Source organism: Embiotoca jacksoni, unplaced genomic scaffold, assembly GCF_022577435.1.
Source record: "Embiotoca jacksoni isolate LCO1_2020_lvr unplaced genomic scaffold, fEmbJac1.0.p SCAF_7, whole genome shotgun sequence".
Classification (NCBI taxonomy): domain Eukaryota; kingdom Metazoa; phylum Chordata; class Actinopteri; family Embiotocidae; genus Embiotoca; species Embiotoca jacksoni.
The window spans coordinates 3,520,117-3,533,070 of NW_027185425.1; the positions used below are offsets into that span (position 1 = coordinate 3,520,117).

Consider the following 12,954-nt stretch of genomic DNA (forward strand, 5'->3'; position numbering starts at 1 on the left):
AAAAAAAAAAAGAAGTACAAGAAATTCTGATAACTCCCATATTTCCCACGTAACCTGAACGCAGCATTAAGCGCCTCCCAAACCAGAAGTGAACCCGGCTGGCATCATGTATTTATCCCTGATTTTGGTCTGTCAGGCACTGCATCCGTCCTGATCCTGGCACGTTGGCTGCTGTTGTGAGACAATCCAATAGCAGTGAAACAAATGAGTCTCCTGATAGACCAAACTCAGGGCAATAAATACTATAAAAGTCGCCGTATATTGATTTAAACGCTTGGATGATCAACGCCGTCGCCGGTGTGTTGCTGAACAAATATTAGTGTCTCCATTCAGGAAAGGTACGCTTCTGGTTAGAATAAAAAGACAAAATGAGGGATTCAGATGTCCTGCTGAAAGTACTGTGGTTGGTTGTATGGCAGGCTGCTGTTGGGTAAGCGAGGACCTGACACATGAAAAAGTTCCGCATCCCCGGCTAATAATTGAATTACCTCTGGTCATAATATTTGAATATTACATCTCTTATCGTGTTATTGTTGACAGCATTAAAACGGTACAATCTAGTTCTTCACAGTAGACAATGCTCCAAAATGTTATGCAAGTCGTTTGGCAGGGTTCGTCACGTCACGGTTCTCACGTGACAAAGAGAAATGCGTTTATTTCAAGAAGCTGGGACAGTTGACACTAAAGATGAAGCCATGTGGGCCAGAGGCTCTCCAGTTCACCAGGGGGGTGTTTACACATCAGAGGACACCGATAACGGGACCTACGTGTAGATTGCATGACCTTCAACCGTGTCTGCTCTGGCTGCAGCTGATTCTTCTGTAATAATAATCTACCAGTGGACTCGAGCAGTTGGACTCTAGGTTTCGTAACCCTGCAGGCACGTTAATTGCTCTCTAAAGGCTTGTTTTATACTTCCCATCGTAACTTTCACCGTGCAGCTGTTCTACATGTGTTTATGTGCGAGAACGTGTGACTGTGTGCATCATGTGTTCTCACCCCCTCCCCTGTCTCCTGACACGGATATGAATGCTTTCTCTTCGCTCCTCTTTGTTATTTTCTAATAGTTGGGGTCAGGCAAACATGAGCACCGCGCTGGCACCGCAGGCCGACCGGGTCATGGCACTCGGAGAATGGGAGGATCGCTGGCAAGAGGACAGAATTGGCTTCCATCAGCCTCAAGTGCACAAGTAAAGACCGCATTTGTTATCCACGCTGGCAGCGGAATGAGGGGGGGAACAAAAGTCTTTGGAAAACACAAGGACTTTACAAGATTACATCAACTGTAAACGCACAAATTCTCCCAACGATGACAGAAAAGATAAATACAGGAGGCGAATGAGGCCCATCAACGAGGCTTATTCAGTCCAGACATCTTCATATCATTTAGAGATTGCGGTTCTGAAGTTAAGAGTGAGATGTTAAAGTGGAGTAAACCCAGCTATTTCAAATACATACACAGGGATGTGTGTTTTGCTGTTAATAGTGATGTTCTTTCTTGGTTGTTGTTTTTTACAGGATGCTGGAGGCCAATATTGACAAAGTTGTCAGTGGACGGACTGGAGTCCACTTCTTCTTCCCTCTCTGTGGGAAAGCTGTAGATATGAAGTGGTATGAAAAGTCTCTACATCCAATATAATGGATCACAATTAATAGTTTACACTTACAGCTGCGATATCTGCCATAATATGTCAGTTCTTTTCTTTTACGGTCACCCTGCAATATCAATATTTCCTCTGTGATCTCAGTTTTAACTTCTTCTTTTCCTCTCCGTGTGATTCTCAGGTTAGCAGACATGGGCCACTCGGTGGTCGGGGTGGAGATTTCTGAGAAGGGTATAAAAAAGTTTTTTGAGGAGAATAACCTGACGTACAGCGAGGAGCCCGTTCCTGCCATACCTGGAGCAAAGGTTTACAAGGTAGGTGAAGCGCGCGTGTGTGTGTGTGTGTGTAAACATGCGTTTTATATTCTTACTCGTCACATCTGGTGACGCATCCATATGACAGCGCGAAAAAAAAATTCAGGTCAAGTCGAGGTCTGCAATATAACTATAATAGCCATCTAATATATTCGCATACTGTAACGTTAGCTCGTATAGTTGGTGGTGTAATTGCCTTCACATGCACAGAGGAATCGTGGGAAATGATGCAGCATGTAATCCGGTGTTACTGTTTGTGATTTTACGGGGATATCCTGTTTGCTCCGGCTGCTGCCGCTGCCCTTAAACGGGTGCACGCTTGTCGACCCCAGTGCCGTTCCACTCGTAACACAAGATCGACCAAGTTATACTGCGGTAACTTTGCCGTCCACGCTGCCGAGATAGTCAACATGCTTAGTTAAGTTCAGAACTAATAACCACGACCAGGTCACAGGATCGCGTGGCTTCGAGGGTTCATCATACCAGGTTCTCAGGTCTGTCTTTTAAAAAAAAGACATCTTCATCTCAATCAAATTGCATGAATATTCAGAAGTAAAGCTCACTAACTCGCCAACAATCGGTATCAGCATCACTATTTGCACAATTTACTAAATCCGAGCCGTGTGAAGTTTCTGCTGCTGTGCCACAGCTTCACCTTGAAAACATTCAAGTGCCAAAATATGGCGACACTTCTGTTGTGAAACAGTCGCGGGGCTGTTATCATTACGTGGGGAAAACCGAGGATACAGTGGGTTTTCTGTGACGGGGAACCAATTTGAAATAATTGCCCTTCCACATTAAGAGCTGTTGTCTGGCAAATGGAATGAAACGACAAACAAACAAACAAACAACGCTGATATCACAGTTGAATGGTTTGTCGGTCTCGGGTAATAAGCTCTGCTAATGCAGGAACTAGATGGAGCCCACCTCAAAGAGCACTAGCTCTTCACCCGTCAGGGTCGAATGACCGCTACGTACCAGTGAAGGTGTTCTGGTGAAAAGAAACACATCTTTATCGAAATAGCATGTTCTGTATACGAGAACGTCATAACGCGTTCTTTCGGCAGGCACGGACAAAGTTGTTCAGCCGCACTGTCTTTGTTCCACAGAGCTCAGAGAAAAATATCTCCCTGTATCAATGCGACCTGTTCAACTTCACCAGGTGAGCATAATCCACTCGTAGGTTTTCATCCGTTTTATAGGTTAAATTACTCGAAGGTGATCTACCGTTTCTTAATTCCACAGTTCCATGGAGGGTCAGTTTGGAGCGATTTGGGACAGAGGATCTCTGGTGGCCATCAACCCAGAAGACAGAGAAAAGTAAGATGAGACCAAAACCTTGTTTTTTTTTAACAGACTCGGCAAACTAAATGTAAATAATTCTAAGAAAATAAATATTAGCTAATTCATTATACATAAAAAAAAAAAAAAAAAACGTTGGATAACATTGTTGTCCTATTCATCTATGTTGCAGGTATGCTGCTCTCATAGTTTCTCTGATGGCCAAAGACTGCAAATACCTTTTGGACACTTTTCTCTACAATCCTGAATTATATAAAGGTAGCAATTCTGTAAAATAGCAGGCACTGTGTGAGAGATTCAAACACATCTCTGGTCTCAAGACAAAAGCTGCTTATTTTCATTTTAATATATTTTATTGGAGTCTATTTGTCAAAAACAAAGATATTTATGACTGTATTTGTCTCTCAGGTCCTCCCTTTTTTGTGCCAGCTGAGCAAGTGCACAGCCTGTTTGGTGAGTTATTATAAAAAGAACAACTATGGCTGATTATTTCTGTACTTAAATCATAAAACAAAGGACTAGAAATGAACCAAAACACGGTATGAAGAGCACTATAAAGTGTTACTAAAAAGTGTTACTTGGATGCCAGTTGGATATACGTTTTGCTGAGATTAATTTGCGGTTTTTAAAATGGTGCATTTCTTCTTCTTCTTCTTTACTCAGGGAACAGCTGCGATATCGAGCTGCTGCAGTCAGCGGATGTCCTGACAGACAGGCAGCGAGACTGGGGGCTGGACTACTTCACTGAAAATGTGCACCTCATCACCCTAAAGAGCAGTTAAAGAACGAGCTCGTGAGTTTAGAGAGCTTAGGAAAGCAGATCCTAGATAAATGCAAATTCTGGCGAAAAGAAAGTTATGCTTCAACATATTTTTGATACACTCAAACTTTCAGAAAGCCTCAAAATTGTACAATAGACCAAATGAAAGAATAGAAATAAAAAATAAAACGTGCTTTGTACCAAGATGTCTGTGGTGTTTTTGAAACTGGTGGGGTAGCTGTTGTCCATCCAAATCTATTTTTAGGTCTTTTTATATATATATATATATATATATATATATATATATATATATACACACACACACATTAATCAAAAATATTTGTAAGAAATACCTGAAAAAACAAACCAATTTACACTAAAGACATAGCCCTAACAAGATTAATGCTTCAGAAATCAAAGTTTAGAAATGGTAATGCCACAATACTCATAAGTTGGTTTTTTTCATGTTACAGTTGTGAGAAATCTGTAGGTTTCATGGTTTTTAAATAGATATTAAAAGTGAAATCAAAGTAAAAAGTACTCAATTTTAGGTACAAACAAGACAATCTAAAGATTCATGATTGTTCATTGTTGCTGAATTACAAATACACACGTATATATATTCATTTTAAACCCGTTTTACCTTTGCTTCTGATCTTACCGAAACCGAACAGGCAATAGAAAGTACGAAAGCGATAGCCCTTCCTTTGCGACAAACCAGCCTTTTGGGAGCATTTGATGAAGGTGGAGTTTCTTATGCTTGGGGTCAGTTTCACCCCGGAGAGGTCCAAATCCCCCGTTTGACCTCCCAAGAACAAAAAATGAAGCATTTCACTATAAATCCCAATAAGAGTCATCCGGGATCTGGGGGAGGAGTAGTGCAGCCTTAACTGCCAACATCAATCACAGAAACAGCATATGGAAATCCATTGTACTCAACCACACGGCTGGGATCTCTGGGATCACGGACAGAAGTAACGCCAACTAGTGCTCATCATTAAAAAAGTACGAAGCTGAGTTAAAAAAAAAAAAAATGTCTGGAGGACGGGACGGGTCCTCTACCGGGGGCCAGCTGCTTCGCCATTGGCTGTTCCCTGGATACGATGTCTTAACATTAACAAACGGCGAAGAGGAAGGAGCACGGGCCTAGTTCAAAAAAAAAATAATGCTCAACGTTCACATTTCAACTTTAAAACCCGCGGTTTGACATTAAATGAGTACCTTTCAGGTGAGTCTTCCGCCTCCGGGCCGCTGGGTGTGGGATGACGAATCCCGAACTGTGGAGTTTGTCAGGTGAGGGCAGCTGGCGCAAATCAGCTGTTTTAACGCGCTGCACCTGCGAGCAATCACGAGACCTTGTTTTTAAAAAAAAAAAAAAAAAAAAAAAAAAAAAAAAAAAATGAAAGTAAACACCTTTCTTCACCTTCTAGTTCTTCTGCAGCAGAGGAAGGTGTTTTCAAGAAAAAGAGCCAAACCAGTGGACATTTCAACGAGCTTCAGCAGCGAGCTGCGTGGTAGGCCTGCGTCAGAAATTAAGCTTTTTCGAAAATAAATGTCTGTTCGCTGTTATTCGGCTGTGTTGATGGTAACTTATTATTATTGTTATTAACACGTTTTATACTAACCTTCACATGTTGACCGCGTCGGTCTCCTCAGGTTGGCTGAGGTTTACACGTTGAACCGTAGAGGGCACCAAAGTATCAGGAAGCGTCTGAACCCCGCTCATCTGGATGCGTACAGGTCCTCCCTGATGAGGAGGCGGGGCCGCCACGTCACTATCGATGACGTAAAACGCAAGTGTCAATATGATGTTGGACAAATGACGACAATACTGTTTTAAAGTCAAATAGGATTTTAGATTTGTGCGAGTGTACAGGAATAAAGAGTACACCTGACTAGATTTGTTATTATTTACCACATTACTTGTAAAATAAAAAAAAGATAGAGGTGTTGTAGCCACCAAATAATGACCGCAGGATATATTTTGAGATTTATTCTCGGCGCTTGTCCCCACTGTGCGATGTGTGAGCCATCTCCTAGTGATTGCTTTTCAAATGTCTTCCCCCATCCTTCATATCAAAGAAAACAAAACATACCTCTTCGACAAAGGGTGATACCATTCTGCCACCAGAAAATCACATATTTCTCTACCTAATAACAGCGAGATTACCTTTGGCCCTGTTCTGAGCAACAACGCTTTCTGTGTTGTAGAGGTGGCTGTCAGTTTGCTGCAGGAGAATCATTTGCTTCCCATTCCATCCGGCTTTCTGGATGTTCTAAAGTAAGCCGATACCTGACATGAATTCATACATACGCACCTTTTCTTTTTTTTTGCCGGTATATCATATAATCAAAGACCTGTCACATTATTACTACTACTTCCCTGTGTGTGTTTCCAGGAATAAAGGGCTGGATGAAGTCCTGACTGCCCTTCTTCTTTACCTGTCTTGTTTCTTTGAGCACAAGTCTCTGGAGAATAAACGTGCATCTTTAATGGTGTAAGTATAAAGATAGAAGAACGTAGTCTATTATACTGTATATTTCCATCATGTATCTTGCAGGTTGGTGATTATTCCCTTTTAAAGTAATGCTTTGGTATGTTTTACAGTTACTATCTATGTTCTGTCTTCTCCGTCCCGTATTTGTACACCTTCACTCCCTTTCTTCCCAACATGCCAGTGTAAACACCGTCACAGAGCGCCAGATGATGCTCGAGACTTCGACCAAAAGGGACATTGCTCAAAGGAAGCTGGCGGTCCGTTACTTCAGCCTGATGATGGACCTGGAGAGAGAACAGAATCCGCCATATCACAGGTGAGTATTCCTTCAGATCTATCATAGAGGTGGAAGGCGAAGACGGCACTCTTCATTCTGCAGTATTCGGATCGATACCAGGACGCACCGCCCATGTTACATTTTCAAAATCCCTCCTGCGTACTGTTGGATAGTTATAGTGAATGAGCGGTTGAGGCAGGAATGCCATCACCAACACTCAGATGTCATTCAGGTTTTTTTTTTTGTGGATGTGTGTATTGTTTTTGGGACAGACTTGAAAACACTATCTCTCCAAGAGCTGGATTTTGCTTCGAAATACTATGAACCTTTTAAATGAAATAAAGTGCTAACAGCTCTCAAGATAAATTATTTTATTCACCCTGGAGATTTCAGTGCTTTATGAGCTGGTTTTTGACTCTTGCAGTTGTGTTTTTTTGTTTTTTCTTTTCCGTTTTGATTTTGGAACATATATTTGATCAGCTGTGTGCATGACGTCGCCTATAACACTTCTGTGCTTGTATCCCACGTCTACATGTTCAAACAGGAACATGTGCAGTGTGCTTAGAAGTTCAAACTCGTGTGATGTACTCTTTGGTAGGGAACACCCAAAAAAAAAAAAAAAAAAGGCCCTGTTCTGGCAAAAAATAAAACGCCTTTATTCAGATGGCTAACAAGCTGCTTATAAATGTTAAAATATAACTGGGTTACAACCCACGTGTAGCGGCTCAAACAGCCTTCTTCAGGGTGCCCTGAAAAAAAACAACACTCTTTTTCACTTCACACTTCACTTCACAACCGTTGTTCTTTGTTGTCAGTTCTCTCCTTAAAAGGTTTAAATTTGTAATAGTAAGATGAATGTTAGGAAGTAATTACTGATCCTGATTTGTTCCAGCTACCAGTCACCTAATTTTTAAAACATAGTTTCCTTGTGAAAGCAGCGTGTTGAAACACTCGTAACTGCGTTGCCTCCTTGGCACACAAAAACGGAGCCTTCAGCCGGTCGGGGTGAAGGCCACGCCGCCATCTGTGAATGCAGACGGCACGGAGCAGAACAGAACGACATTGAGTGCTGGTTATGCCTGGTGACCTTAATGAATTAGTTAGGGGGTAGGGGATGTTGACTCAACGCAGGTGCTTTGCTTTGACAGGCTCCCTCCACTATTTAGCCAGGTGGGTGGACAGAGAGAGAAATATCACGCAAACAGCAGCGTCTTATTGCCTGCCATGTATGTGACCTTTCTGGAACAGAAATAGCTGTCGTGACCTTTTTCGAAAACACAGAAGAATCAGTGGCTGCCCGGATCTTTGCTCAGAAAGTAGAGATTGTAAATGTTCACTCGGGGAATGCAGGGACAAAATGGATGAATGTCCAAACAAATGACTTAAAAAAAAAAAAAAAGAATTCATACAAAGATAAAAGAAAGTCTCCCTCACACTCGGTTTCCAGTGCTTGTACAGCTTCCTCTGCTACGTGGCCTGGGTGACATTTGGCAGGAAGGACCTGAGGGACATCCAAGAGGAGGTGGGGCGTCTTTTGTACTCTGACACCTTCAACACGGCCGTGAGGAACAGGACTGACGGGGACTCGGGAACGACCTCCGCTACAGTTAACGGTTCAGTGAAGACGGGAGCAGCTGACCGCAAGGAGACGAGCCGTACTAGTGCATTCAAGCAAAGGTACATTTAAAATGGGGTCAAGGTTGTGGTGAGGTGTTGTGAATGCATGTGCATGTACATACTTTTTGAAAGAAGTAAACGCACTTTTTGCGTATTCGCACAGTGTTGCACCAAAAAATATAGTTCAACAGACACTATTTGTTATAGCAGTTGCGCTCTTGGTTATGGTCCTTTCTCTGTAAAATTACCAACCAAGTACAAACTGGCTAGTTAAGACTAGAAATGTGGACAAAATTATGTTTTGGCAAAGTGGAAAGAAAATTAGATTTGTTATTCTGAATTTAAACGTGACAAAGCTTTGAGCTTGGGGAGCCCAAATGTGTTTCCTGCCCATAATACACTTTAAGTGGACACATCTTGCATAACTAATGCATTTTAAAGAGGACTTTTCAGTTTCTTGCTCAGTGTTACTCCTTTGGGATTTGTTATTTGGAAATGAATCTCAAAACTAAACTAACATTGCTTTTCAGTTGAACCATTTGTATGTTTAACCAGCCTCACTCTGGTTCAACACATTACACAGCAAATAACGTAATGGCTCAGGCAGTAAAATTTGTTGTGTTTGATGGATGTCGTGTCAGACCTCAGACTGAAATATGATTGATGTCGACAGATTCGTGGCTGCGTCCGATAGGAGGAACTGTCTGACGGCCTGTTTCATGTTGCTCAGTTCTGCCTGACACGAGATTGGCAGTTGTGTAAGCTGTCGGAGGCCCAGCGTGCTTTACTGCTGTCAGGTTGAGACCAAACAATCAAAAGCCGGGCTTGAAGCTCGCTCTCCTCCTGAGGGCAGATGTACATGAAATAATTTGGCCTAGCTTCAGCACGCACAAGAAGACTCCGCTAAAAACAGAATACATTTTTTTTTTTTTTTTTGTTCTGGAGCAGCACCTGGTTCTGGAACGTCTGACTACCACAGCAGATTTCCTGATTAATTAGTTCTGGATATTTGTTTTAAGTTTCCACCAAAAGTACCATTGGTATATATGACAAAATGGAATACGTGAGGAATGCTCCTTTTCAAACGGTTTACACAGCTGTTGTCTGCGAGTGGATGAAGTATTATTTACGGACACTTATTCCTTATTATAATATTTAGTATAATTATTGGCGTGAAATATGCATACAGTGCCAAAGTTAGATTTTCTAGCGTGAAATGCGTGCACACTGCTGGGAAAACTCGCTGCCCTCTGTTTCCTCGAATACATCTTTTTTGGATTTTCAATGTTCCCTTGAATGCTTATATACAATATGTTCATTACATTCTTTTGGCCCCGTTCCTCGATGTGACTTTTTTATTTTTTTTTAAGCAGGACGTCTCAGAGGCGTGCGTCCCTGAGCAGTGTAGTTAATCAGCGATCCCCTCTGATGGTGTCTCTGCTGCCCTCGCCCAAAGAACAGTCACCCCATCTGTTCCTCGGCAGCTGGGCCAGGAGTCGGACCCCGCTGCAGGCCGAGCGCTGTGACACCGAGGCCCTGGCGGAGCAGCTCGACCAGCAGCTGGCCAGTGTCAGGTGATGTGAAGCGTTGTACGCCATGTAACACTCGGGAGGATGTGATTTAGTGCCATCAAGGGGGCGATGCCGTTGCCGTACGCCAAATAGTGGTTACGCCGTGTGCGTGTGTGTGTGACAAATATCTTACGGTAAACATGTTATCCAATCACTCAAAGCATCCTGTTGATTTGATTGTGGCATTTCAGTTCGGGTTTGGTCCACTAACTCCTCAGCAAAATGTCTGAGTTTTTAATCTGACTAAATGCTTAACTTCCCTGCGAGCTGGAGCTTTACTTCTGAGAACAGATGCCGATGGTCTCATCACGTTCCTGAGGAGATGAGGGTCAGAAGAATCTGCCACCTGCCCTCGATGTGTGACAGAAAAATCTAAATCGTACCATAAAGCTGTATTTACATCTGCTCTGATCGTTATTGTAAAGGAAAGTTAGCTGTAACAAGCTTTTTATAATTAATATCTACTTCATGTGATTTTTTTTTTATTTTTTTTTATCACACTTTCCCCAGTGGTTACATAAACATAACCTGTGTAGTTTTGGTTGTTTAGTTATAAAATGAATTGGTTATTTTTAATAAAATGTTGTAGTTTTTACACAGACCTGCAGAAGCACTTATTAATATAACTGATTGACATTTAAAAAAATGTTGCTGGATAAAAAATTTAAAAAAAAAATAAAAATAAAATAACATTCATTGCCATCTACTTCTTCAGTTAATCTAAAAATGTGAAATGACTTGTAGATTTCAAGATAAGTAGTGTTCAGTTTCTTTGTTTTTTTTGGTTTAAGTTACGAAACATCTGTCCTCCAAAATAGCATTTATGAACTTAAATGTTTTTTTTGGTTTTTTTTCCTCTCTCTTACCTTTTACATACTTAGCTTCGGGATTCTCGGCAAGCCTTTGGGTCAGTTCAGCCACGGTACCCTGACACCCCGGGGAGAAGAGAAAAGCGACGGGGACGAGGACGGGGACGAGGATGAACCAGGCGGTGACGTCCACGACGACAGCGCAGGTCGCCCTGGAGTTTGTGCTCAGGGTAGCAAGTCGAGTTTCGCGACACTCGAGGCGACGGGCTTCGGCGGATGCGGGAGCACCACCCTCACAAACACCAAAAACTCTGCCGCCTCCATCGACCTCGCAGACTGAATGAGGCGAATGAGGTATGTGTGAAAGCGACAGAGTGTCTCTGGAGTGCATCCTCCGTGGCGTTAACAGGGGAGTTGCATGTGCTTAGACTCGCAGTCCGGAGCAGTCGGTTCAGGATTCAGGCAGCAGCTGAGTTTTCGCTTTGCTCTGCTCAGGTGTGGATCATTTTTGGAAAGCACCTTGCTGGACTGTGATCACACTCGCTATTTGCTGGGAATTGGCCCCGAATATAAATCTGTTTAGTACCTGCCAGCTGGTGGTGCTCTTGAATAAAATATAATGAAATCCATAATTCAACTTTGAAGGTCTCCACTTTCTATATTCTGGATGATGTTCAATTCGTATATGAAGATGAGGCGTGCATAATTCACATTGGAGAATATGTATTTTGGAAATAAATGTATGACTTCCTCACTGAGTTTGTCATCCTGATCTTGTTTTTTTTTTTTTTTTTTTCTGGAAGGTCTTTCCTTTTAGATGTTCGTATAATTCTGTGTCCTTGTGCTGCCTCACACCGGGCTGACAATGACGTGAACCGGTGCCCCCCCCACCCTCACCCCACACACACACACAATTGCACACACACTCTCACAAACCACTCTCTAGCCAGGCTTGGTAGCAGAAGGGGCTTTGCCTTCGCCCTAATTGGCTGTGTAATCTGGGACACCAGGAGTGGAGTTAAGCCCTCTGAGGAGAGGAAGGAGGAGGCCTGGGAAGCTCAGGCATTCGGATGGGGGATGGGTCACGAGATATATTTTAAATTAAGTTTCAAATTTTTGAAGTGCACTTGGTTTAAATATACGCTGTTCCACCCCCACCCCCACCCCCCAAAATGATTAAGTCAAGCATCTCTCCGTTTTGCCCGAGTACGGCTGGCACAATTACATTTTTCTTGCTTGTTTTTTTTTTTATTTTTTTTATTCAGGTCGTAGAGCACGAACAATCGAATAAGGAAAATTGTACTCGTCAAATGAGCCCTGTCACTTTTTCCCCTCCTCTTCCCCGACCGTCTCGTCTTTTGTCCCCCCCGACGGTTAGTTTCACTTTCCCTCTCCTCCCTCGTTCCCTTCGACTTCCTCCTCCACTGCTCAGAGGCTAATACCAGACAAGCTGTCAGATACTTGACACAGTGAAACCTGCCTTGGCAGTTAGCAGGTCCTTCTGCCCGGCCTGGATGGTTAATCAAAGAGGTACACTGGCTGCGGAGCACAGGCTGCCATCTGTAATTGATATGTTACACTGAAAGGCTGGCCGCCAAAATGTTTTGTGACACACGCTCATTCTCCTTCTTGTTGAGGCGAGAAGATCAATATCCATCTCCAAATGGTAACGTTTCTCTCGGCCAACTCTCGGCAATAAATCCAATAAGGCTTCAGAAAATGTCAAACGATTTCTTTAACCTCGCTATAAAGTGACTTTGATGCTACTGTGTATTGAAAATGGACTTCACCATGGCTAGGCCTGAAGTCGAACTGGCTAAAAGAACCCATTGGCCTTGGAGTTGAATTCCAAAAAGAAAATTCTCCACCATTTTTCGTCATCCTCGAGTTGAATTGAAGTCTCGTAAACTCTCAACTGATCGCTCTTTCGTCCGAGTTTGTCCCTGAAATCAAAATGGCGGGTTTCAAAACATAATAGTAAGCTGAGAGTAAAAAAAAAAAAAAAAAAAAAAGTAACAAAATTAGTCATTGCCGTTATCCACTGATTGCACTCCCTCCGTGCTCTGAAAATTACAATGCAAACCAAGGATGCGTCAATCCGAGGTTCCATGAGGTGGAATTAGTTTTGATTTTAAATGACGGGGTAACACGAGAGAGAAATCCTGCGCAGCGATGACTCGTCGCAAAAAAAAAAAACAGATC

At 42.6% G+C, this 12,954-nt stretch overlaps 2 protein-coding genes across 5 annotated transcripts; both read left to right on the forward strand.

Annotated features, from left to right (window-relative positions):
• Nucleotides 1-249: 249 nt before the first annotated feature.
• On the forward strand, nucleotides 250-4,184 carry LOC138214483 (probable thiopurine S-methyltransferase). 3 transcript variants are annotated; one of them, XM_069176142.1, is made up of 9 exons: nucleotides 250-338; nucleotides 1,068-1,190; nucleotides 1,519-1,611; nucleotides 1,786-1,918; nucleotides 3,028-3,080; nucleotides 3,164-3,238; nucleotides 3,393-3,478; nucleotides 3,629-3,673; nucleotides 3,884-4,184. In XM_069176142.1, exons 2-9 carry the CDS (start codon nucleotides 1,084-1,086, stop codon nucleotides 4,000-4,002), a joined length of 711 nt encoding a protein of 236 aa, XP_069032243.1. In that variant the 5' UTR covers nucleotides 250-338; nucleotides 1,068-1,083; the 3' UTR covers nucleotides 4,003-4,184. The 3 variants fall into 3 exon arrangements, with proteins under 3 accessions (XP_069032243.1, XP_069032242.1, XP_069032244.1); XM_069176141.1 differs by having other exon boundaries at nucleotides 293-430; XM_069176143.1 differs by lacking the exon at nucleotides 250-338 and adding an exon at nucleotides 636-880.
• Nucleotides 4,185-7,914: 3,730 nt separating this feature from the next.
• On the forward strand, nucleotides 7,915-11,384 carry LOC138214855 (uncharacterized). 2 transcript variants are annotated; one of them, XM_069176691.1, is made up of 3 exons: nucleotides 7,915-8,432; nucleotides 9,743-9,946; nucleotides 10,825-11,384. In XM_069176691.1, the coding sequence occupies exons 2-3, from the start codon at nucleotides 9,801-9,803 to the stop codon at nucleotides 11,090-11,092; spliced, it is 414 nt and encodes a 137-aa protein (XP_069032792.1). In that variant the 5' UTR covers nucleotides 7,915-8,432; nucleotides 9,743-9,800; the 3' UTR covers nucleotides 11,093-11,384. The 2 variants fall into 2 exon arrangements, with proteins under 2 accessions (XP_069032792.1, XP_069032791.1); XM_069176690.1 differs by having other exon boundaries at nucleotides 9,746-9,946.
• Nucleotides 11,385-12,954: the final 1,570 nt, after the last annotated feature.